Here is a 27,099-nt window from a genome sequence, read left to right on the forward strand (position 1 = left end):
AGAGAGGGGGAAAAAAAAAAACCCTATTTTGAAATGCTTGGTTCAGCTGGTGAGAAAGTAAGGCTTACTTGCTCAGGGGACAGAACCAAGAGGGCTGAGAACATAAGGAATAACGTGAGACCTAGAGCTAGCATTTGCCTAAAAGGTTTTAATGAGCCAAGTAAGACAGAGCTTGGGCTTGAACTGAGTGGGAGATCAGACTGGAGACAGATAAAGGGCTACTCCCTGCATATGGAAGGCTACACCCTTGAGGATGAAGTAGGTAAAAACTTGGCCCACAAACAGTTTTTGGAGATTACAGATGGTCCCTGACTAGTTCACCTTAATGCTTTTTCAACTTTACAATGGCGTGAATGCAGTACACATTCAGTAGAAACCGTACTTCAAGTACCCAGAGAAACATTCTGTTCTCCACTTTCAGTGCAGTATTCAGTAAATTACATGAGATATTCAACACCTTATTATAAAATAGGCTCTGCTCTGGATGATTCTGCGGAACTGTAGGCTAATGTAAGTGTTCTGAGCATGTGTAAGCTGGCCTACGCTAAGCTGTGAAGTTCAGTAGGTTAGGTGTATTAAATGCACTTTCAGCTTACAATATTTTTGAATGACAATGGGTTGATTGGAACATAACTCATCCGAAGTCAAGGGATCTCTGTATACATATATCTTTCTCAGTCTTGTCTTCTAGTTAAAGGAAGGTAAGTCGAGAAAAAGTCTGCCTTGAGAATCCATACCCACAATCCTGCACTTGCTAAGCTGAGGGGTCAGAATTCATAGCACCTGTGTGGATCTAAGTATCTTAAATCTAAAATTTAGTTTAAACACTCACAGAAAGCTTTACGCGAGTCCATCTACATGAGCTACCTAGAGTATTCAAATTCGTAGAGACAGAAAGTAGAATGGTGGTTGCCACAGGCCATGGGGAGTGAATACACTCAACATTACTGAACTGTATGTTTCAAAATGTTTAAAAGATGATAAATTTTTTTAAGTGTTTTACCACAATTAAAAAGTTTAGTATAAAATGTTCCAGGTAGGTACAATTAAAAAGTTTGGTATAAAATGTTCCCGGTATAAAATGTTCTACAAGGTTGTGAACCTACCTGGAACATTTTATACCAAACTTTTTAATTGTAGTAAAACATTTTAAACAAAATTTAACATGTTTTTAAGAATTTTAATTTTAATTGTGGTAAAAAACTTAAAATGTTTCAGACATGCCTTTTCAGACATTATTTCTGCCTACCAGAAATAAAAAATAAATAACCAAAAAACACACGGGTAAGGGGAAACCAACCTGACACTCATAATATCCAAGAAGTCTGATCTCACAATAAAAAATTTTACTCTAAAACATAAGGAAATAGTCTCATTATCAATGACAGCCAGGAGAACTAGTAAACTATATCACAGTAAAAAAAAAAAAAAACGATAGTAGAAATTAGATTTATCAATTACAAGCTAAACACTGTGTGTTTAACATTTTTTAAAGATTGAATTGAACCATGTGGAAGAGAAAATCAATTATCAAAATTAACCAAGCAGATTTGAAAAGTAACCGACTAGAACTTAATAGGTAACAATAAACTATATAGTTCTTAATATTATAAACCAAATAGATTGGCTGAGTGACAGATTGATTCTGTTGGAAAGAGTAGTAAATAGGAAGATCGAGCTGAAGAAATAACAGCTCAGTGATGCACATGGATGGAAACATGAAAGAGATATTAAGAGATATGGAGCACAGGTAAGAAAGTCCTGCAAATATCAAATTGAAGTTTGTGATACAGGTGATAAACAACATGAGTTAAACAATATTTAAAGAGAAATGGCTGAGGCTTTTCAGAAACAATGAAAGATACATCCTCACATTCAGGGATCCCAAGGAATGCCAAGCACACGATAAGAAATTCATGACCAGGCACAGTGGCTCATGCCTACAGTCCCAGAACTTTAGGGGGCCAAGATGAGTGACTTGCTTGAGGTCAAGAGTTTGAGATCAGCCTGAGCAACAGGGCAAGAACCTGTCTCTACGAAAAATATACAAAGTAGCCAGGTGTAGAGGCACATGCCTGTAGCCCCAGCTTCTTGGGAGGCTGAGGTGGGAGGATCACTTGAGCTTGAGAGGCTGAGGCTACAGGGAGCCAAAATCATGCCACTGCACTCCAGCCTGGGCAACAGAGAGAGACCTTGTCTCAATATATTTAAATGTATATATATATTTAAACTAGTAGAAATGCAGAATACTTTAACAATATGATAAACAATTATGTTCTAACAGACATATAGAACACTTATACCATACAATAATTGTAAAACACAATATTTTTAAGAAACTAAAAATGATGGGGTGATGGATGCAGCAAACCACCACCATGGTACCTGTATACCTATATAACAAACCTGCATGATCTGCACATGTACCCCAGAACTTAAAGTATAAGAAATAAATAAAAAAGAAAAAAAGGAAAAAGAAATAAAAAATAAAAAAGAAGAGCAAAAAAAATTTTTTAAATAAAATTTAAATGTATTAGTATTATACCTTTTTGAAGGTATGACATAGTTAACAATGTTTAAAAAGTATCATACTTACTGAATAAATGTGCTACATATATCCCATATCATCCAAGGCAACATTACAAAACACCTTGTTTTAAATTCAAATGAAGCTGTCCAAGATCTTACAGCAAATGAGAATCATAATTTGAAGTTCTCACTGGGTCCAAAGAGTATAGTCTTCACAGGCTGATGCATTTCCTCTATGACCAGTATACAGAAGCATGCCTCTATTTTATCAGTGCAACCAGAAGATTCCTGAAGTTAGCCAAGCATGAATCTTGATATTAACCCAGTGGCAAGAGAATTGCCTTTATCCTATTATGCCTCAGTTTGCCCATTAATACTGACTTCTCTGTTCTGCCATAACTACAACTTGTTTATATTTCCTGCACATGATTTTATAATATTTTTATTAAGTAGAAGAATTTTTTTTTTCTTGAGATAGGGTCTTGCTGTGTTGCCTAGCCTGGAGTGGTGAGATCATAGTTCACTGCAGCCTCATAAGGAGAGGCATTTTATCAATACATTCTGTAGGACTGTTAGTTTATTAAATAGCAACATGTCTGGTCTGATAATCAGGATTTATCAATATGTTAATATGGCTTTACTCCAATAGGCAAGATAGGAGTAACTGTAATATATTAGTAGTCTCACTGGTACTGTAGTAATTCTGTAATAAATTCAATTTAAGGCTAACAAGTAGCCTTAGCAACACTGTAAGACTTGTTCATAAAATTAACAGCAGCTGGCATTTCTTCATTTAGTCATTTGTTTTACTGGCCGCTATGCATCTAAAATAATATGTAGGGATTGAATGGTGAACCCCAACAAGATATGCCCATATCCTAACTCTGGAAACCTCTGAAAGTGACATTATTTGGGGAAATGGTCTTTGTAGACATAATTAAGTCAAGAATCTGAGATGAGATCATTCTGGATGATCTGGGTGGGCCATAAATCCAATGGCAACTGTTGTTGTAAGAAACAGAGAAGAAGACATAGACACAGGAAAGGCTACGTGAAGGCAGAGACAGAAACTGTAGTTATACAGCCAGAAGCCATGGAACAACCGGATCTCAGACTAGGGAAGAAGCAAGGAAACATTCTCCCTGCAGCCTGCGGAGGAAGCGGGGCCCCAACAATGCTTGGTTTCAGACTTCTGGCCTCCAGAACTCTAAGACACTAAATTTCTGTTGTCTGGGGACACCCAGTTTGTTATAATTTGTTCCAACAGCCATAGGAAACTAATACATGATACCACCTAACAAATACGCTACTTCTTACTATTCTTTTTTATAATTGCATTTTCCAAAATTCAGATGATTCAAACCAAAAGTGACACAAATGTGAACTTGCATATTTGTGGTTTTCTTCTCTGGGTGAAATCATTGACTTTCCCTCCCTTTCTATTCGTGCTAATTTATTATTCCAACTACTGGTAAATATTGAGCGAGGGGAATTGGCAGCTACTTTGATATCATCCCATGAGACAAAGAAATGAAGTAGACAGTGACACCTCTTATGATGAGTTATACAGGATTGAGCGAATGAAAGGAAATGACTTATGCAAAATACCTCATGCGAAACACCTAGGATACTAACCGATATGGAGGAGGGACACAAAAATGCCAGCAGTGACTTTTATTAATGTCAGTTGTAAAACTTTTTAAATACTATCTTCCATGTAGTTAGGGGTTCTCTCTATGCGATTAGTATTGCACTGACCTGATTACTGCAGATTCTTCATTTGATCATGCATTAATTATATGGCAGTTTGCATCCATTTGTAAGATAGGCTGCTTACCTATCCAGGTGTGACATGACTGTTTTGGAGATGTCTGCACCTGCTTCTTGCAATATTCGGATAATCTGAAATGGTGCCGTGGGGTGCCGTCCAGGATGGATAATGACAGGGCAACCAAGCTGAGCCTGGGTGTGAGCAGTGGCCTGGAGAACCTTTCTTTCACTCTCAGTCAAAGGCCAGGAGCAACCGATTTCTCCAATAACACCACACTTGATACTGGTTCCATCCGCTCCGTGGAGAATTTCATTCATAAGGACATCGGTAAGCTAAGGAAGAGTGAGGAGGAATATATAAATATATATATGCAATAAAGCATTTTAGGTTTTGGGGTACATGTGAAGAACATGCAAGATTGTTGCATAGGTACACATGTGGCAGTGTGATTTGCTGCCGAGAAGGAATATATTTTAAAGATTGTGAAACGTATCCAAATAGATCCACTACAGTATGTGAATGAATTTATTTCTTTAGTCCTTCATTCTTTTAAAAATGTATTCAATATTTATCAATTAATATTGGCCAATGAAAAAGGCATTTTGCTAGCCAAATCACAAATCAACAAGTTACACTAAATCCAAGATTAGACAATAAGTGTTTATTTAATGAGAAATTAATAGCTTTAGGAAGCTGGAGTTGGAGAAAGTGGCTTAATGACAGTGCATTCAGAGTGAAGGGGAAAAACTCTATAATTTAACCTGGGGAGCAGCATCTAGAATATAGAAAAACTGCCAATGAATTGAATCTGTGTCTCCTGTATCAAGTGATTCTTTTTCTTTTTTTTTTAAAAGAAGCAGGGGTCTCACCATGTTACTCAGGCTGGACTTGAACTCCTGAGATCAGATAATCCTCCCACCTCAAGCTCCCAAGTAGCTAGGACTACAGGCTTGTGCCACCGCACAAGGCTTCCAGTAATGCTTTAATTCTCTCCTATTTATTCAGTTTTTTACCGAAGACAGCATAGAAAATTGACGGCACACAGTACCACTATTACACTTTTTGGTTCCTGTGTATAGTTACTGCTCAGAGTGCTTGGAAAAGTGTATAATGCTCATCATCAGCGTAGTCTTTAAATACCATAAATACATTTACAAAAATAAAGTCCTGGTTGGAAAACAGTGCAGACAAAATTTTGAACTACAAAATATTCTAGAGAGTAAGTGATCTTTTGCAAAGACTGAGCTGACACCCTATGCCTGTTAGGCAATGGAAGACACATATGAATATATACATATAATCATTAACAGGTATAAACAGATACATGTGTGTTTAGAAAGAGAACACACACATGCACAAAAATGTTTTGCAGCTTATTCTTTTTGTCCCTAAACAATTTACTTCCTTCTGCCCATTCTTGTTTGAGACCATATTATGAAAACCCACAGGGGAACGAATTTTCTTCCACCTCCTGTGTTTTGTAAAAGGAGAGTGAAACACATTCACAAACGTGCCAAGTCTCTGCCTGCCAAGTTTCACCCTACAGTGAATCTTCATTGCTGGTTATTATAAAATCCAGGGGGACAAAAATTGAGGTTGCATGACTGAAGATGGAAAAGTGAGGTTTACAAACCGACTGTGGCGCCACTACTGAGGACAGATATGATATACACAATCTATTACCACGTTGGATTTTTCAATGACCAGTGCATTAAGATCTCTTTCCTTGACATTTTATTTATTAATATTATTATTTTCTTTACCACAAGGCTTACTTACAAAATTGGCACTTTCTTTGTGAAATACAACGTTACTAATTTGGGTACCAACTGACAGATGTCTTTGCTAGCTGGCAAATTTCTATAGTATGCCCAGCTACCTCCAGGCCCAGGGCATTTTTCAAGGTTCTGGCTGTTTTGAATTTATGAACAGATATTGTCAAAGAACTTAGGCTTTTTACCTGCTCCACTGACATGGCTCTGGTCTCTGAGGAGTGAGTTGCATCCACGTAAAACCCAGCTCCGGATATGATATGGATGCCAGTCTCTTCTGCAAGCTTCTTCAATGTCTGTACGTCTCGGCTAATCCCAGTGGTTGTGTTTTCCACCACAGCCCCTCCACCATTAGCTTTAAAATACAACAGTTCTTCCTTTACGGCTTCTGTCTCCTGATTCAATTGAAGGTTTTCTTTATGGGAATAAGAGTTTTTCTGAATCCAATATAAATTTTTCATGACGATAGGTTCTTTGGAAATAGCTTCCTGGCACGGAGGAGGTGGACAGTAACAGCAGTCAAAGGTCATGGTCAAGTGTTCATGGGTCAGGGTGCGGCCCAGTTTGCTTGGCTCGACAAGGCCCAAAACAGTTTGGACTTTTCCACTTAAGGAAGACATTTCTGATGGTATCACCAAGAGAAGTTCTAAAAAGAGGATTCTTTTTTTTTCTTTTTTCTAAAAAAACCAACAACTACAATCAAAAAATTTTACACATGCATAAACTCTTGTCCTTGAAGGGTGGAAGGCTGTGAACATACACCCATGTAAGAAGGCAATTCAATAAAACTAGAGAGATGATCTCACTTATGATCCCGCTGAAGTCAGAATCTACCCCCACTGCAGATCTAAGTGACATACGTGGTGTTAATTGCCTCCCACCACTTCCATTGGGAGTCCTCTTCCTGAGTGAGTGTTAACCTTATCTACTGGACAAATCCTTTGATATTCAGTTCGCATTTTTCTTTAACTTAATTGTATCTCTTAGTCATAGCTATGTATTCTTGAATAAATCAACAATAATTATAATTTAAAATTTCATTTGTTGCTTTTTAGCTAAATTAAATATCCCGAAGCAACAGCTCTTTCTTTTTTTTTCTGTTGCCCAAGTGGAGTGCAGTGGTGCAATCTCGGCTCACTGCAACCTCTGCCTCCTGGGTTCAAGCGATTCTCCTGCCTCAGCCTCATGAGTAGCTGGGACTACAGGCATGTGTCACCACACCTGGCTAATTTTTGTATTTGTAGTAGAGATGGGGTTTTCCCATGTTGACCAGGCTGGTTTCGAACTCCTGACCTCAGGTGATCCTCCCAAAGTGCTGGGATTACAAGTGTGTGAGCCACTGTGCCTGGCTGCAACTGATCTTTCCACTATTCATTCACTACCCAAGCAAACAAAATTCGGTTGAAGGCCCATTATGTGCCAGAAATTAGAGCCATAAAGAAGCAAAAGACAAGATCTGTGACCCACATGACTGCATAGAATATGCCCCCTAAAACAACAGGGGAGCACACTTAGGCTGAATAAATGAAATAACAAAAACAAATGAACCTCTTCACTTTGAATCCTTGATTGTCCCGAGCACACAGAAACGCACTTCAAAAATACTGAAAAGCAAAGATTCTTAGTCATAATGAAAGTGACTATGATTTACTGAAATTGAAATCAGCTGTCTCTGAAAAGACCAAAGCCCTCTGTGTCCTCGATTTGCTCTCATTTGTAGCACAAATTAAGTGTTCACCAAGAACCCCAATTCCAGTGCTTTCCTTTAAAAGTACATTTCCTTTTTAAAAATTTGTTTCAATTAAAAATTAAAAATAAAATGGCTGTGTGCAGTGGTTCCTGCCTATATACTCCCAGCACTTTGGGAGGCTGAGGGGGGAGGATCACATAAGGTCAGGAGTTTGAGACCAGCCTGAGCAATGTAGCGAGACCCCATCTCTACTATTTTTAAAAATTAAAAAAAAAAATTGGGGGGCTGGGTGCAGTGGCTCATGCCTGTAATCCCAGCACTTTGGAAGGCTGAGGTGGGCAGATCACCTGAGGTCAGCAGTTTAAGACCAGCCTGGCCAACATGGTGAAATCCCGTCTCTACTAAAAATGCAAAAATTAGCCAGGTGTGGTGGTGCATGCTTGTAATCCCAGTTAATCGGGAGGCTGAGGCAGGAGAATCGCTTGAACCTGGGAGGTGGAGGTTGCACTGAGTCGAGATAACGCCACTGCACTCCAGCCTGGGCAAAAGAGTAAGACTCTGTCTAAAAAAAAAAAAAAAAAAAATTAAAGTACATTTCCTAAATGAAGGCTTTAAAACGAATGAGAGCTGCTAAAAGTAGCGAGGAAAAACTCCAGCATTGCCAAGAACAAAACCAGGACTCAAGTCCCACGCTCTGGGAACTGAGGAAAAGGGGCATCACGTCTGTCCAAGCTCTCAAACTGTTCCATCAAACGATGTTCTGAAGTCACTATTTCCCCCCACATCCCTTTGAAGGCCTTCTTTGACTTCCATTTTTCTGATCTGTAAGTTAAAATAACAAAGCACATTTCATAGACTATCATAAAAATAAATTAGATACCATAGGTAAAATTACCTGTAGACAGACGGGTTTGGCGCACAGCCCATATTCAACGAACAGTAGCTTTGTTATGAGAACCATAGGAACCACTCATGTATTTCCTAGGTTATTTCTTTTCAGAGGAAGTGGGTGATGAGAGGGGAGATGACTTGGCAGAACAAGGGGAAAATTTGTGACGGGTATAGCATACACATAAGATAAGGTGAAAACAATGTCACAGATCAGAGGGTGACAGAATTATAGGCCAATTTATAGCCAGCCATTGCAATTATCTGGAACTCAGGTGTTTGAGATGTACTAGCTCATAAGGCATAAATGATGTATTTAGACTTTTGGACAGAACATAGGACTTGTGGCTAGCATAGCCATTGATTTTGTTTGATAGTGTCCTTCTGCAAGCCAGGCTTCTATCAGCTAGGCAGTTCCAATGGTGGCTATGAGAAGAAAAGGCAGTATCTGCTCAGGGAATCACCATACAGCTGCCAGGTGCTACATGGGGTGATATGTTTCATTGATGATGGCTAGGAATTTACTCTTCAGTATCTTATTCCTTGCTACTAAGAGCAAGGAATATGCAGTTCATGCCTTCTGTTGATGAAATCTCAGTACCATTAATAATAGATGCAATCTTCCATATGAGTTAATTTGCCGTTTCTTTCCTTCTGGCTGACGATCATACAGACGTGTTCCAGAGAGTCATAGAGGGGCAGAAACTGAGCTAAACTGATATAATGCTATCACTTTTGCTTGAAAAGTACCAAACTGTGTATTTAATTGATGTATATTTGAAAGAGCAATGCTGGTACGTTTCAAGCTCACAAGCTGTGAGTCTTTCTGAAAAAAAAAAAAAAAAAAGAAAAAAAAAAAAAAAACAAATCACTTAAAAAATGTCATCCCTTCTGGGAAATACCTCTAATGCTCTCAGGCAGAACAGGCTGGCACTTTCTATGATCACACACACTGTAACCTCCACTCAAAGGATAAGAAATGATTAAAGAACAAACTTGCCAATGCTGCTCTAAGGCGGAACATGTCTTTGAGTGGGGTGGAGAGTGTATCTAGAATACATGCTTCCTGTGCAGTGAAGGAGCCCTCTTCGGTCTGCATTCAGCCTGGAGGTTGCTCTCTTCTCCACATACAGGCAAGGGGCTATTCACAGAGACGAGAGTTCACAGAACAAGGAGGAAGGTAAGGAACGATGACAGCAGCAATACGCAATGATGCAAACAGGAGTGGCTACCCAGAAACAAAGCAGGCTTTGGTATTTTCTGGAGTATGCCCGAGAAGCTTCAGCACTGCATACAGGTACCTGCACAGAAGCTAGTGAAAAAGGGAGTAGCTAGAGCTTATTATAAACACATTGGTCAAAAGTTCTGTTGCACTTAAAATGTGAAATGTGAACAATCTGAGAGACGGAGGACAGACTGCAACTGCTATTACAGCCTAGCGGAGGGAAACAACATTTCTAATTCCGATGGATCTAGAATCGCAAAAGAACAGAGACTTAAAAGACAAAAAACACCGCATGTTCTCACTCATAGGCGGGTGTTGAACAATGAGAACACATGGACACAGGGAGGGGAGCACTACACACTGGGGTCTGTTGAGGGGAAGTAGGGGAGGGACGGTGGGGGGTGGGGAGCTGGGGAGAGATAGCAAGGGGAGAAATGCCAGATGTAGGTGATGGGGAGGAAGGCAGCAAATCACACTGCCACGTGTGTACATATGCAACAATTTTGCATGTTCTTCACATGTACCCCAAAACCTAAAATGCAATAAAATAAATAAATGGGAAAAAAAAAGACAAAAAATAAAAGGGACAAAAGAAGAGAATCAGAGGACAGTCCTCCAGCACAGCCGAAAGCCAGAGACGATAAAAAGGATTTGTCTTATTTCAAATATGCGTGTTTAAACTATGCATATTTTGAAAAAATATACGCATAAATCAACTTCTATACAATGTTTAGGAAATTCACCTAATTGAAGATTTGGTGTGCAGGAGGGTAGTTTGGGGGCAACTTTAGTTTAGTTTCACTGAGAGTTTCTCACAGCTATTTCACCCTGGCCATTATAATTAAGATGATTCTGTCTACCCAGATTAAATATATTTTTCAGTGGTATTTTGAATTTTAGAGGGCAGGACTTTCCAGAACTCTACTTCACCTGTGAATGAGGATAGCTTCTCTTAACTGCAATACACTGTCCTTATGTCATAAACATAGGCTCTTTTCCTACCCCTGACTCTGCTATACCCAGCCCTCGACCTGGTACTCATCTAATAAGTTTAAATGCAATGGTCAAATTAGGTCAGGCACGGTGACTCACACCTGTAACGCCTGTAATCCCAGCATTGTGGTAGGTTGAGGCAGGCGGATCACTTGAGGCCAGAAGTTCAAGACCAGCCTGGCCAGCATGGTGAAACCCCATCTCCATAAAAAAATACAAAAATTAGCTGGACGTCACGGCACATGCCTGTCATGTGCCTATCACCACAGCTACCTGGGGAGGCTGAGGCAGGAGAATTGCCTGAACTTGGGAGGTGGAGGTTGCAGAGAGCCAAGATTGCACTACTGCACTCTAGCCTGGACAACAGAGCGAGATTCCATCTCAAAAAAAAAAAAAAAAAATGCAATGGTCAAATTAGAAAATTGATTTTTGGTGGATGAGTTTTCAATTGACTCTCAACTCCTCCCTCAAGCATGAAAGGTCTAATTCTTAGCATACATCGCTTATTTCATTTTATCTTAGTATTAGGTTCGTGCAAATGTAATCACGGTCTTTGCCATTGAAAGTAATGGTCAAAACTGTAATTACTTTTGCACCAACCTAATAGTTTTGTGGCTCTGAACAAACCCTAACTGACAAAAAACGGGAAGGCATCTCAGGGTTTGATGCAGACGATATGAAGTGAAGAGCCTGGCAGCCGTGTGACAAATGGACGAAGGGAAGGGCCCGTTGTACCTGCAGGGGGCCCATAGGATGTCGCTATTATCCAGAAAAAATCAGGTAGTGTCTTGTCTGAGACGACACCAGTGGAGATGGCAAGGAAGCAGAAGCAGGAAGAGGCAGAGCAGATGGAACTTTCTAACTGGACTTGCTGGCACTATAAAAGTCTCCTCCAAATAAATGGACTTCTAAGAAAAAAGTGCTGTCTGGCCCAAATATATCAGCACGTCTATTTTTTGATGTGTTACATCACAGATTGTGGCCGCACTCTAGAAACACTGCATTTAACACCGACATTTGATTTGAGACAAAAATATTTTTTAAATGCATCATTTTTTTTAAAGTTTGTTTGAATACTTCCATGGTGCAGACAGGTTCAGACCTGCGATGTGTTTTCTTTAAAGCAGCCTGGGCTGGACACCAATCAACGGCGACACCAGGAGTCCCTCCTTGGACATGGGCACCACCACCACACTTCAACTTTCTCAGGTATTTACGGCGTAATGGCCCTACTGCATGTGGATTTATAACTTTTAATATTGAACACTGTCAAAAGAATCAATAGCCATGCCTGAAGAGAAAGAAATCCCACCACTTCAGGATACAGAGCAATAACGGGACCCAGCAAGTTCTTTCAACTGTGACATAAATAAAGCAAAACTGCTCAGAGATACAAATGAGCAGCATGTATTCAGAGGAAAATGTTGGGTTTCATTCCCAGGACTTTTTTTTTCTTTTTTCAAATTGACAAAGAATGTAAGAAGAAAACCTGGGGATGTGTGCAAATTCTAAACGATTACGAGGACTATGGCAGTGATGTACCCAGGAAGCGATCGTGCTGGAAAAAGGCCTTTGCAGACAGGTCAGCCTGGGATAGGTCCCCTCCTCTGTGTCTGCTCAGGCTTTCACCATCCTGCACACCTTGATGTGAGCAGTTCATCTTAAACTGGTAAGTTAATCCACTGAAGCCATTCAAAAAGCCAGAAAACACATGAGGTTGCTTGAATGAAAAAAATCAGCTTGTGGCTTCATTAACTCTTCAATTTAACATGGGCCATCTGGTCAATCCCAAGTCAGCAGGATTGAGCAGACAGCCTTTGTGTACACTGTGGTCTACAAACTTGTAACTAGTACCACCGACTCCCCAAATTTCTCTGTTTAGTGGCCAACTAAACAGTATATATATACACTTCAAAAGGGGCCAGGCGCTGTGGCTCACACCTATCATCCCAGCACTTTGGGAGGCCAAGGGGGCAGATCACCTGAGGTCAGGAGTTCGAAACCAGCCTGGCCAATGTGATGAAACTCCATCTCTACCAAAAATACAAAAATTAGATAGGTGTGGTGGTGGGCACCCATAATCCCAGCTACTTGGGAGGCTGAGGCAGAACTGCTGGAACCCAGGAGGCAGAGGTTGCAGTGAGCCAAGATCACGCCATTCCATTCTAGCCTAGGCAACAAGACCAAAACTCTGTCTCCCCCCTTCCCCCCCAAAAAAAAGAAAGGAAAGGAGAAGGGATAGGGAGGGGAAGATAACCATATTTCAGCACAGATCAAAATGCAGTATTACTCACTACAGTAACATACCAGAGTTGGGACAAGTGCAATATTATTGTCAAGACACTGTGTGAATAACTGACCTTTAAATTTTACTTAATTTGAAAAACTGAGATCTCATCTCTGCCCTTTTCATTCTCAGAAGGTTTTTTTTTTTTTTTTTTTTTTTTTTTTTTTTTTTTTTTTTTTTTTTTGAGACGGAGTTTCACTCTTGTTACCCAGGCTGGAGTGCAATGGCACGATCTCGGCTCACTGCAACTTCTGTCTCCTGGGTTCAGGCAATTCTCCTGCCTCAACCTCCTCAGTAGCTGGGATTACAGGCACGCGCCACCATGCCCAGCTAATGTTTTGTATTTTTAGTAGAGACAGGGTTTCACCATGTTGACCAGGATGGTCTCGATCTCTTGACCTCGTGATCCACCCGGCTCGGCCTCCCAAAGTGCTGGGATTACAGGCTTGAGCCACCGCGCCCGGCCTCTCAGAAGGTTTTACACTCAATGCCTTGAGAATGTTTGATGTAAAATTTTTGATTTTGCTAGCCACACTTATTCCTGCAAGTGAAACATACACCGAGTTTCTGGAATACAACAGTTATCACTTCCTTTTCTCATAAATAACTCTCCACATTGAAGTCTGTCCTCAGCTTTTTCTAGAGGGGCTTTTCTGTCCCATGGATCCCTAGCCATAGGTTGTCTCCCAGAAATAGCAATACTTTGAGCCAGATGCACAACCGGTCTTTAGCTGCATTTGACCAGTAAAGAGCTTAAAAGCTGTATTACTTTTAAGTCCTGGAGAACCACAGACAAATGTTTTAAACATGGAAAATGTCTACATTCCTCTCACAGTTTCATCCAGAAGGCTATTCTTGAGGTGGCATGGTCTAGTTGGTAAAACGATGGGTTCAGAGTCCAGAATGCATGGCTCTTCACTAGATAGTTGTGTGGGTTTGGGCAACTAAGTTATCCAGTCCACACCTGCTTTTCCCATCTGTGAAATGAAGAGGTTGGACCAGATAACTTCCAGATGGCATCCATGCATCTGTGACTCCTTTAACTTGAAATGGATATTACTGACTACCTATAGATCATTAACTAACAATGAAAGCTACACTTTAAGAATGGATTTTTCAATGTATATTTTAGGCTGGGTGTGGTAGTTCATGCCTGTAATCCCAGCACTGTGGGAGGCCGAGGTGGGTAGATCATTTTAGGTCAGGAGTTTGAGACTACCCTGGCCAACATGGTGAAACCCTGACTCTAATTAAAAATAAATAAATAAAATGCATATTTTATATGCATGTGCAGACAAACATCTCTCTTTATATATATATATAAAGAGAGAGAGAGAGAGAGAAAGACAGAACAAATTTCCATTTCATGTCCTTCAAAGTTTAAAAGAGAATTCTAGACCTGGCATGGTGGCACATGCCTGTAATCCCAGCGCTCTGGGAGGCCAAGGCAGCAGACTGCCTGCGCTCAGGAGTTTGATACCAGCCTGCACAACATGGCAAGCCCATCTCTACTAAAAATACAAAAATTAGCCCGGCATGGTGGTGTGTGCCTATAGTACCAGCTACTTGAGAGGCTGAGGTGGGAGGATTGCTTGAACCTGGGCGGTAGAGGCTGCAGTGAGCCAAAATCGCACCACTGGAGTGTAGACTCCAATCTGGGTGACAGAGTGAGACCCTGTCTCAAAAAAAAAAAAAGAGAGAGAGAGAGAATTCTAGGACAGATGGGTGGTTTGAAAGAACCCCAAAGCCAGGCACAGCAGCTCATTCCTGTAATCCCAGGATTTTGAGAGGCTGAGGTGGGACAATTGCTTGAGTCTAGGAGTTTGAGACCAGCCTGGGCAACATAGCAACACCTTGCCTCTACAAAAATTAGCTGGGCGTGGTGGGGCACTCCTGTGGTCCCAGCTACTCTGGAGGCTGAGGTGGGAGGATCATTTGAGCCTGTGAGGTTGAGGCTGAGGCTGCAGTGAGCCTTGATTGCACCACTGCACTCCAAAGTAAGACCTTGTCTTAAAAAAAAAAAAAAAGGAAGAACCCAAAACTTGGAGTCTTGCTCCAGTGTTTTCTGGCGGCGTGACTGTGGAACATTTAAAAGCTTCTCGTGACTTAGTTTCCTTACTTGAAAACTGGAATATTTGTCTGATTGACCACATAAAAAGCAAGTAAAACAATACCTAAAAGCACTACTTAAATAATAAAAGTACCGGGCCGGACACGATGACTCACGCCTGTAATCCCAGCACTTTGGGAGGCTGAGGCGGGCACATCACGAAGTCAGGAGTTTGAGACCAGCCTGACCAACATGGTGAAACTCCATCTCTACTAAAAATACAAAAATTAGCCAGGTGTGGTGGCACCACCTGTAATCCCAGCTCTGTGAGAGGCTGAGACAGGAAAATTGTTTGAACCCGGGAGGCAGAGGTTGCAGTGAGCCAAGGCCATGCCATTGCACTCCAGCCTGGGTGACAGAGCAAGACTCTGTCTCCATAATAACAATAACAATAATAATAATAAAGTACCATACAAATGTCCAGAATTATGATTACTATACATTACACTTTGAATTATTTTCCAAATATTTGCTGAGTATCCTTGGACAAATCAACCTGAGCTTGTTCTTTCAGAAAATAAGCAAGAAAGGGCTGAAGCGTATGAAACACACTGAAGCTGTAATCTGCTTATCCCGTAAATGAATTTCTTCACTTGAGGCCCATGATTATTAAAAGTAGATTGAAAGCTGCAACTGACATCACAACTCATTAGGGTTTTGGAAATGATGTACCAAAGTGACTACAGCTGCAGTAGGTCCTCATTATCCAAGGATAACCAGTACTGGAAATGACTTTTTCAATGAATGTGCTTCCTACAGTGGTTAGTCTCCATGATGATCCTCAGTACTTTCCAATATTCAAATCCTTGTGTAGACCCTTCCACCCTTTACCTGAGCTGACCTGTGATATGGGTCCCAAACCGTGATGCCATGCCTGTTTGGGACCCGTATCATTGGAAGTAGCTTTTGCTTTTATGCTTTGGGAAATCTTGAGTTGCAATCTAAGAAGTCTGGCTTCCTTCCTACATGGAGAAGAAGAGGCCCTGAGATGACATGGAGAGAGAGAGAGAGGTCCCAGCCATTCCAGGGTCCCCATTCATCTAAGCCTTGTGGCTGTCCCTGTGAAGATAGCAGAGAAGTGAGTTATCTGGGACATTCTAGTCCAGCCAAGATCCCAAATGACTTCAGGCCGAGCTGAATGCAACTGGCAGAGTCTGATCAACCCACAGAATGATAAGAGACAATCAAATGCTGGTTGTTTGTAACCTCTGGCTGAGGGATGGTGCTATAGACTAAATGTGTGTGTCCCTCCAAAATTCATATGGTGGAATCCTAATCCCCAGTAACAGTATTAGTAGGTAGGGCCACTGAGAGATGATCAGCTCATGAGGGTAGAGGCTTCATAAATGGAATTGGTCCTTCTATAAAAGAGACCCCAAAGAGCTCTCTTCTTCCTTCTACCATGTGAAGACACAGCAAGGTGACCATCTGCAAACCAGGACACAGGCCCTCATCAGACACCAAATCTGCCAGCGCTTCGATCTTAGGCTTCTCGGCTTCCAGAGGGATGAGAAATGAATTTCTGTTTTTTATCAGTCACCCAGTCTATGACATTCTGTTAGAGCAGCTCGCGCAGGTAGGTGGTTTGTTACACAGCAATAGACAAAATATAGAGACCAACACCAAATAATATGTCATTTTTAAAGGGCTTGATTTTTTACATCAAAAAGAAAAATCAAAAAAGTCATCATTATAAATACGTCCTAATGGTTAAAACAAAGAATTAGTTGAATGTTAGATATGGGGAGAGGGAAGATCACTTCTCAGATAAAACGATGTAAGACGGTACTGTTTACTTGACTTTTGTACCCCAGTGATGAAAAAGGTTTTGCAAAAATATTTATGAAGGCTTCATGATTTCTTACCAAGTTCCTCTATTAACTAGTAGTTATGCAACTTACTCTCTTCGGAAGCACTTGTCTTGATAACACTCCTACCAATTTCTCCTCTTGGGTTGTTAAGGCTCTGACTCTGCCATATCTTCATTTGGCTTTGGAAGTATTTTGGCATTTCTCCAATATTGCTTTCAGCAGCTTCATGAGAAACTGCATCTTTAAGGTTTTCAGTTTTAGTTTGCAATCTCTTTGCATCATATTACTTGATATTTATGAGCATTTACAGCATTCGGCCAGAGATGAAGAAAAAGATACGATGGTGCAAGGCAGGAACAGAAACTGATATTAAGGACATAGGAATGCTTTACGGGAAAAGTCATTTTTAAGGGTACGTTCATCTGTGCATAGATTTGATTTATCTAAGCAACTTACTAACGAGAGTGTGGTGGAGAGGAGGACTCATATTGAATACAGCATGAGATTCCACAGTATATCCCATCACAGCATGGTCTTCTTTTGACTTCATCGGGGGCTTCGTCAGGTTAGAGGTGGGGTGCGTAGAAGGTCTCCTTTATCCCCAATAGCTATATAGTATCTAGTGTTTAGTCTGTATCAGTAAGACTCAATTGAACTGAATACAGAGAAGAAAAGTATAATAACTAGTTTAAACCTTAATTAAATAATGAAAGAGCCAAATGGTTTATCCCAAAGTGAGTAAAGTACGATGTGCTCGGCTGGGCGCAGTGGCTCACACCTGTAATCCCGGCATTTTGGGAGGCCAAGGCAGGATCATAAGGTCAGGAGTTCAAGACCAGCCTGGCCAATATGGTGAAACCCCATGTCTACGAAAAATACAAAAATTTGCTGGGTGGCACGTGCCTGTCATCCCAGCTACATGGGAGGCTGAGGCAGGAGAATCACTTGAACCCAGGACGTGGAGGTTGCAGTGAGCCAAGATCGCGCCTCAGCACTCTAGCCTGGTGACAGAGCAAGTCTCCTTCTCAAAAAAAAAAAAAAAAAAAAAGTACAATGTGCTCTAACTCTAAAATTCTAATAAAGTTTTTGATGTTGTTGTTGAAGTTTGCAAGGAAATTGAGTATGTAATATGTAGAGCTATACCCCAAGGCTCACTCAATTAAAATACTCTACAAATAATTACTTTTTCTTGTATGTCCAAAGATGAAGTCTGGTTTAAATTTTGACTTCTTAGAAATGAAGAGAACAGAAGCTACATACATAAAATTCTCACACCTACAAACTAAACCTGAAGCACAGTGTATTTTATTTTTATAAATTTCAAAGGGTACAACATAATAGAAAACTGTTCATATTCCAAAAAGCTGTTCAAAAGTCCAAAATACCCAAGAACTAAAGTATTTATTAGGAATTACTATCCTCAGGTAAGCCCCAAAATATGGAGGGGGAGAAGGACTGTATTAGTCTGGTCTCACACTGCTAATAAGGATATAACTGAGACTGGTTAATTTATAAAGGAAAGAGATTTAACGGGCTCACAGTTCCATATGTCTGGGGAGGCCTCACAATCATGGCTGAAGGCGAATGAGGAACAACGTCATGACTTACAATGCAGCAGGCAAGAGAGTTTGTGTAGGGAAACTCACATTTATAAAGCCAGCAGATCTCGTGAGATTTATTCACTACCACGAGAACAGTATGGGGGAAACCTCCACGTGATTCAATTATCTCCACCTGGCCCCAACCTTGACACATGAGGATTATTACAATTCGAGGTGAGATTTGGGTGGGGACACACTCAATCCATATCAGGGATATATGATTTCAGTTTTATCATGGGATAAATGCTAAATAATAAAAATAATATCTATATAATATTTAAGGAACTTATACCAGAAATGCAAGAAACACCAAATAACCAATTAAAATTTTTTATTTATAGATATCCAGCTTCACATTCAAGAAAAAAATCTTTCCATTTAAAATGGTAACTTAGTCCTTAAAAGTTAGCAGTAGTCATATTGTGGGAATCCAATAGAAAGCAACACTTTGGAGGCAGTTACAGAGTGTATGTATCTACATGTAAGTAGGACTTAACAGCCAGAGATACTAAAATGTTACGTTTATCTTTGAGCAGGAGAAGTAAAGATAGACCATTTTTTTTCCTTTATTACAATTTGATGTATTTTCCAGTTTTTAATGTTTATAAAATGTATAATTAGTAAACGCAAGTAAAATGGGAAAAGATCAATGTTACTAGTATAAATCCATGAGATACCTATACTATTACTGCTCTTGATTCTTTTTTTTTTTTTTAACTTAGAAATATATGACTCACACTTTCTAATTTCTGATACTCCTGCTCAAAGATAAACATAACATTTTAATATCTCTGGCTGTTAAGTCCTACTTATATGTAGATACTCACAGGTTAAATAGTAAAATACAGATTTTTGAATCCTCCAACAAAAACACACAGGCAGGCAAAGATTTATGCACTGGAGCTATTTCAAATTCTTTATTATCACAAAGTTGCTAATTGCCTGTCTTGCCTGAGATTTGATATTGTTCCTGTGCAATATTTCAGAGCAAATTACACGCCTTTCTAGTGCTATGGTTCATTTTAATTCAATTCAAGCTGTTTGAGGCAGTCCATAGCTGACTGATTTTGACTTCAGTGTAAGTCTTGAAGCCCAGTGACAATTCTGGAAAAAGCTCCATGGCCTGAATAATTCTTATCATAGTTAAGCCAGACCAGGAACAAGATCTCATCTGAACACACTCATGGGTGGGGTTAGGAGCAGATAGGGAGGCAGGGGCATCATAAAGGGAACATTTTTATAGAAAAGTATCAGAAATTAGGAAGTGTGAGTCATCATTTATTTTTAAGTTAAGAAAAAGAATCAAGAACAATAAATTTCAAGTAAGGATAAACTAGAAAAAGAGAATCATAAAAAGAAACCTTTTTAAAGGAAGGAACCATAAGAATAAATTTATTTATTTATTTATTTTGAGATAGAGTCTCACTCTGTCGGCCAGGCTGGAGTGCGGTGGCGCAATCTTGGCTCACTGCAACCTCCACCTTCTGGATTCAAGTAATTCTCCTGCCTCACCCTCCCAAGTAGCTGGGATTATAGGCAACTGCCACCACACTCAGCAAATGTTTGTATTTCTAGTAGACACAGGGTTTCACTCTGTGGCCAGGCTGATCTTGAACTCCTGACCTCAAGCGATCCGCCTGCCTCAACCTCCCAAACTGCTGGTATTACAGGTGTGAGCCCCTGCTTCTGGCCCAAGAAACCTTTTTAATGGAGGGCAAACACCCTCAAGAAGATGAAATAAAAAGTTATTCTGGATTTGATAAATACATATTAAGCATTTAATAAGTATAAGGTGCTATGTTAGGCAGGTAAAGTCTATGGGAGATACAAAGATAAATAAGAGAGTCCTGTGGCCTCACTTGGACGCTGGAAACCGACAATAATGCCTTTTGTTCATTGACTAAGCTCCTACTATGTGTTGCTTAAAGCACTTTACATCTCTTATCTCAAATTCTCAAGAATGCATTGCTGACTTGATATTCTATAAGGAAACTGAGGCCAAGAAAAGTTAAGAAATTGCCACTGGGCTGCAATTCCAACCTGAATCTGCATAGAGAATGCCAAATATTGACTATGAACAGCACTTCATACACAGTTCTGTTAAGATTAATTAGACCAGTTTACCTGACAATGACAATAATAGATAGCAACCTTACTGGATAATTACCATGTGCCAAGCCCAGCACTTGGTAATTTACATGACATGTCTACATTTTCCGCATTCTCTCTGATGCAACATCTACAAATGCTCCCATTTGAAAAAAAAAAAAAAATCCGGGTGCAGTGGCTCATGCTGCAATCCCAGCACCATTTTGGGAGGCTGAGGCAGAAGGATTGCTTGAGCCCAGGAGTTCACCACTAGCTTGGGCAATAAAGTGAGACTTCATCTCTCGAAAAGAAATCCAAAAATTAGCCAGGTGTGATGGCACACGACTGTGGTCCCAGCTACACGGGAGGCTGAAGCAGGAGGATCACTTGTGCCTGGGCTCAAGGCTGTGGTGAGCCATGTTCACCCTCTCAGAAACAAACAAACAAGAACACAAAACAAACTGAGATTTCATCCAAGACTCCTGCCTTACCCACATCCACTCAGTTTCTAAACCCTGTAAATTCCACCACTTTAATAGCTCTTTGATTCATCTTTTCCTCTTCATTCTCACAGTCACGACCTTAGTGGGAACCACCGTCATCTCACAGATGGATTCCAGTAAAAGCTTCTCAGCAGTCTCTCTGGCTTTCCAATTCACCTTAGGAAGCCTATATAGTGCTCTTTCTAAAACGTGGACAAGAACATGTCTCTCCCTGAGTCTTCTTCTAACCTTAAAAAACAAATCTGAACGTAGAGCCTGGATGGTACCCTGGGAAGCCACTCTACTCTGGCCACTTTAGAAAGCCTGCCCTTTCCTGGACTTTACATCTTCTCCCTTGTCCCAAGGTCTCTGAGCCAGTTTCTGTTTTTTTGCTCTCAGCTTGCAAATCCAACTCACTCCCACTCTGCCTCCCTAACACTTTCCCTGTCCTGGCCAACTTCTATTTGGCCTTCAGCACCCTTCCTAACTAGAAGATTGTCCTGTGGTTCCTCCTTGTTGCTCAAGCAATACAGGTAAGATGCCAATTCTAGGTATACTCATAGCATCCCAAGTTTCACCTTAATAATGCTCTTCTTCTGATTTTTATTTTTTATGAGACAGGGTCTCACTCTCACACAGGCTGGAGTACCGTGGTATGATCATAGCTCACGGCAGCCTCAAACTCCTGGGCTCAAGCGATCCTCCCACCTCAGCCTCCTGAGTAGCTGGACTACAAGTGAACGTGGCCACCTCCAACTATTTTTAAATTTTTTTAATAGAGAAAGGGGTCTCCCTATGTTGCCAAGGCTGGTTTCAAACTCCTGGCTTCAAGTGATCCTCCCACCTCAGCCCCCAAAGTACTGGGATAATAGGCATGAGCTACCACAACCAGCTGCCTTCTTCTGTTTTATGCCTTTGCATCACACTTTGAGCTTGTTGGGGTGAGTCACATCTTCTTTGCCACTCAGTCCCCAGCTCCCTGCAGTGCCTGCTACATAGTATGTATTTAATGAACATCTAGATGCTTGCTTTAGTCCACCTTTATCCACAAAGGATTTGAGGAGACTTCAACAAAGGAAATACATAAGAAAGAAAACAAAAATTAATGCAGAAGCAAAGAAATTATAAATAGAAGTGGAATTAGCACCAGAAAAGAACAACATAAATGTGGAGTCAATAGAGATTAAAAGTTGCTTTAAAAAAAAGAAAAGAAAAAGGCTAAACATTTTCCTAGAATCTTTTTTTGTTTTGAGATGAAGTTTCTCTCTGCCACCCACGCTGGAGTGCATTGGCTTGATCTCAGCTCACTGCAACCTCCACCTCTCAGGTTCAAGTGATTCTCTGCCTCAGCCTCCCAGGTAGCTGGATTACAGGCATCTGCCACCACACCTGGCTAATTTTTATATTTTTAGTAGAGACAGGGTTTCGCCATGCTGGCCAGGCTAATCTCAAACTCCTGACCTAAAGTGGTCTGCCCGCCTCAGCCTCCCAAAGTGCCGGGATTACAGGTGTGAGCCACCAGTCCTGGCCATTTTCCTGGAATCTTTATTTTAACATATTTCTGAAAATGGATAATTCTGAGATCACAGCACAGCCCTTTTATGGAATATCACATTATTTTCCCAAATTAGAAGAGCTTAAAATTATTAAAAAGCATGGAAAATGTTTTTCCAAAGTTTTTGGGCTCTGAATTTTGAAGCTGTGTTTGTTTTTTCAACTTGCCTGTATCTTCACACTCCAAGTTCTCAGAAGGCAGAAACTATCCTATTTTATTTTACTTTATTATTATCATTTTTTGAGATGGAGTTTTGCTCATGTCGCCCAGGCTGGAGCACAACTGGTCACTGCAACCTCCGCCTTCCGGGTTCAAGCAATTCTCCTGCCTCAGCTTCCCGAGTAGCCGGGATTACAGGTGCCTGTCATCACACCTGGCTAATTTTTGTACTTTTAGTAGAGACAAGGTTTCACCATGTTGGCCAGGCTGGTCTTGAACTCCTGACCTCCAGTAATCCACCCTCCTTGACCTGCCAAAGTGCTGGAATTACAGGTGTGAGTCACCATGCCTGGCCACAAATGTACTACTTTAGATTATTCTTCTGTACCTAACTACATAAAAATATGTAGCCTTTTTTTTAAAAAAAAAAAAAAACTTTCCCTTCCTATCTGCAGAAGTGCCCACTTATCTACAGGGAATCTACTCCAGGGCCCCCACTGGATGCCTGAAACCACAAACAGTAACTAACCCTGTAGTGATTATGTTTTATCCCCATATATACAAACTTATGAAAAAGTTTAATTTATAAATTAGGCACGGTAAAAGATTAACAATGATAACTAATAATAAAATAGAAGAATTATAACAATATGCTGTAATAAAACTTATGTGAATGTGGTTTCTCCCTCTCTCTCTCTGTCTTAAAATACCTTCATATTTTCAGACTGTGGCTGACTACAGGTAACTGAAACCACAGAAAGCAAAACCATGGACAAGGGGAGAGTAGTGTTAAAGCCAGAACCTTGAGCATACAAAAAACAACCGCAAGTGACTTCATCACCACAGACATTTTCTATCTGCATTGGTGGAAGTCAACTGAAAATCAGAAAACTAAAAATACTTAGTAAAATTACTGCAGGTAATTCATGGCCGTAGCTCTTCCTTTTTAAGAAGTAAAACGATAGTGGCTCTTCGGCAAATCTTGTAAATTTATAGGCCATCCACAGGAATTTCTTTCTAAGGCTGTTTAATTTTGAAATAAACTTTGAATCACAGAAAGGCTGTATGATTCAGTTGCACAAATAACTATACACTATATCTAAAAGGTATTTCCCACACAAATTTCCTGAGGTCCTTTGAAGATCACAAACTAGACTCTCTGAGAAAAGTCTTGATTTTGGCTACTAGGTTTTGCTAATCCAGAGTTTAAAAGAATCAGGCCAGGTGGAGCGGCTCACGCCCGTAATCCCAGCACTTTGGGTGGCTGAGACAGGTAGATCACTTGAGGCCAGGAATTCAAGACCAGCCTGGCCAACATGGCAAGACCCCACCTCTACTAAAAATACAAGACTTAGCTGGGTGTGGTGGCATGCACCTGTAATCCCAGCTACTTGAGAGGCTGAGTCACGAGAATCACTTGAACTGGATTGGCAGAGGTTGCAGTGAACTGAGATGGTGCCACTGCACTGCAACCTGGGTGATAGAGCAAGATTCTGTCTTAAACAAACAAACAAAGAATCAGTGCAGGTACCCGTTTTAGATGGTCTAACCTCGCCCGTTTGGTGTGAACAATGGTAGTTATAATAGAAAAAGTCCTGAGAGCCACTTGCAGGGGGCTCAGGGACTTTTCCATTCTGACTCTAGCCCTTGCCTTGCTCTGGTCTGCTGCCTGCCTGGACACCTGTCTGGGAAACTCAACACCAAAACTGATGAAAAGGAGAGCTGTACTTGCAACTAGATTTTGTTTGGATCACTAAATCCATTCCCATACTTGGATCAGTAAGTGCAACTCCCAGCCATAACAGTGATATGGTTTGGCTCTGTGTCCCGACCCAAATCTCATCTCGAATTGTAATCCTCATCATCCTTACATGTTGAGGGAAGGACCATGTGGGAGGTGATTGGATCATAGGGACAGTTTTCCCCATGCTGTTCCCATGATTGTGAGTGAGTTCTCACAAGATCTTATGGTTTTATGAAGCAGTTTTACCTGTTCTCACTCGCCCTCTCTCTCTCCTGCCGCCATGTAAGACATACCTGATTCCCCTTCCACCATAATTGTACGTTTCCTGAGGCCTCCCCAGCTGGGCAGAACTATGAATCAATTAAACCTCTTTTCATTATAAATTACCCAGACTTGGGTAGTATCTTTATAGCAGTGTGAGAATGAACTAATACAAACAGTGATTGCACAGAGGCAGATAAATGTCTGCTCAACCAATGAGCAAATATTTAGTTCTGTTCTACTCACCCTTCACCACACTGATGGAAAGTAATTTCAGCCACAGGCAAACCTATGTTTTCATTGGTATTAGGTCCTCTTTATAGGCTTCTGACCAACGATCTTTACAGTTCCTGAAATATTAAGAAAAGCTGCTATGATTGACAGATCGGAGGGGGCAACTTGGATCTTAAGTTCTCAGGGCATAAGAAGGCACTACAAGGAAGTCGGCTTTCCAGGCATGTGCTAATTTCGCCTGCATACATTTCAATTTATTGTAGCAAATGTTTGCTGAGGATCTACTAACTCTGACAGAAGATATGCAGGGAAACAAAGATGAAAAAGAAACAATCCTTCCCCTAAGACAGGAGCCCCCAACACAGTGCCTGGCACATACATGGTAAGCGTTCAATGAGATGCTGATTGTTTTTATATATTAATACGATAGTTACGGTATAAAGCAGAGTATAGTAAATGTTAGGAGACAGGTACTGATATGGTTTGGCTGTGTCCCCACCCAAATCTTATCTTGAATTGTAGCTCCCGCAATTCCTCTGTGTCATGGAAGGGACTCAGTGGGCGGTAACTGAATCATGGGGGTGGGCCTTTCCCATGCTGTTCTTGTGATAATGTATAAGTCTCACAAGATTTGATGGTTTTATAAAGAGGGGTTGCCCTGCATAAGCTCTCTCTTCCCTGCTGCCATGTAAGATGTGACTTGCTCCTTCCCTTCCACCATGATTATGAGGCTTTCCCAGCCATGTGGAACTGTGAGTCAATTAAACCTCTTTTCTTTATAAGTTACCCAGTCTCAGGTATGTTTTTATCAGCAGCATGAAAACAGACTGATACAGGTACAAAGCAAGTGCCCTGTGAGATCAGTATGGACAACATCCACTGATACTGGAGGAATGAGAAGGCTTCCTGGAAGAGGTCGCACGTCACACAGACTTTCTGATGATAAGAGCCATGAGGAGCATGTTTCAGGACTTTAAAGCATCCTGTAAAGGCTCATTGTAGGTTGCACATTAGTTTGCAGTGAAAAATACTGACACGTGGGCTTGGCCCAGAGGATGAGAACTATATTAGGGAGATCATTAAGTAGGCAGTTGGAGCATAGGCTGAAACCTGGAGAAACCAGAGACCAGGAGACAAGTCAGGAAACAAAAGCAATTTTCCTTGTTCCTCAGGGATCTTAAAAGCAGGACTGTGTTTCAGGGCAAACACAAGCCTGGATAAATAGTCTCCCCCTATTCCCCACACCTCGCCGCTCCAACTTACAAAAGTTTTGTAATAATCATAATTCGAAAACAAAATAGTAAACCCTTGAAAGTTGAGTAAAACCAGCAGGACCTAAATATTTAACTGATCTCTCAAACATGTTATTTATTGACAGGAAAAAGGTTAAATCAGAATGGTTAGAACAATTAGAAAGTTCATAGGAACCGAATTCTGAACTCTCAAGCCCACAACGATGACCACTATTAATAAAACACTGTATGGATATGTCTTCATAAAACTCTGACTATATTAAAGCCTCAGCTTTCTATATTGCTGGTTTCATTACCTTCAAGAGATTATGGAAGATCAGAAGTGTTATCTACCATAATAATGATGTGTGTTTCTCTGAAGAGCTTAGACAATCTACACACTTTAATTAAATCTCCTAATGTTCCGGTAAAGTAGGCAAGGGATCAACAGAAGGTGAGTCATCAAAAACAGTGGAAGACCGGACCATAGGATGTACTTTGAGATGAAATCCACTTTTATTATTATAGTTCCCATTTCACCAATGAGGAAATGGGTTATTATTCAGATAAGGATGGTGAGCTATATTACACTTTCACTAAAGGCAGAATACACGGCTGTAGGTTCTGTAAGCATCACGTGGGAGACCTTTAAAAACAGTATAACAAC

General features: G+C 40.6%; 1 protein-coding gene across 3 annotated transcripts in view; it reads right to left on the reverse strand.

Moving 5' to 3' along the window:
* Positions 1 to 27,099, reverse strand: part of PTER (phosphotriesterase related) — a 76,300-nt gene that overhangs the window by 23,811 nt on the left and 25,390 nt on the right. For 2 of the 3 annotated variants that reach the window (XM_017529790.2, XM_017529786.2), the window contains exons 2-4: positions 25,213 to 25,316; positions 6,261 to 6,742; positions 4,367 to 4,632 (exon numbers count right to left, since the gene is read on the reverse strand). In XM_017529790.2, coding sequence (XP_017385279.1) covers positions 4,367 to 4,632; positions 6,261 to 6,692 — 698 coding nt within the window. In that variant the 5' untranslated portion in view covers positions 6,693 to 6,742; positions 25,213 to 25,316. The remainder of the gene's footprint in view (positions 1 to 4,366; positions 4,633 to 6,260; positions 6,743 to 25,212; positions 25,317 to 27,099) is intronic. The other variant, XM_017529792.2, reaches the window with a different exon arrangement.

Source organism: Cebus imitator, unplaced genomic scaffold (genome assembly GCF_001604975.1).
Source record: "Cebus imitator isolate Cc_AM_T3 unplaced genomic scaffold, Cebus_imitator-1.0 Scaffold61, whole genome shotgun sequence".
Lineage (NCBI taxonomy): Eukaryota > Metazoa > Chordata > Mammalia > Primates > Cebidae > Cebus > Cebus imitator.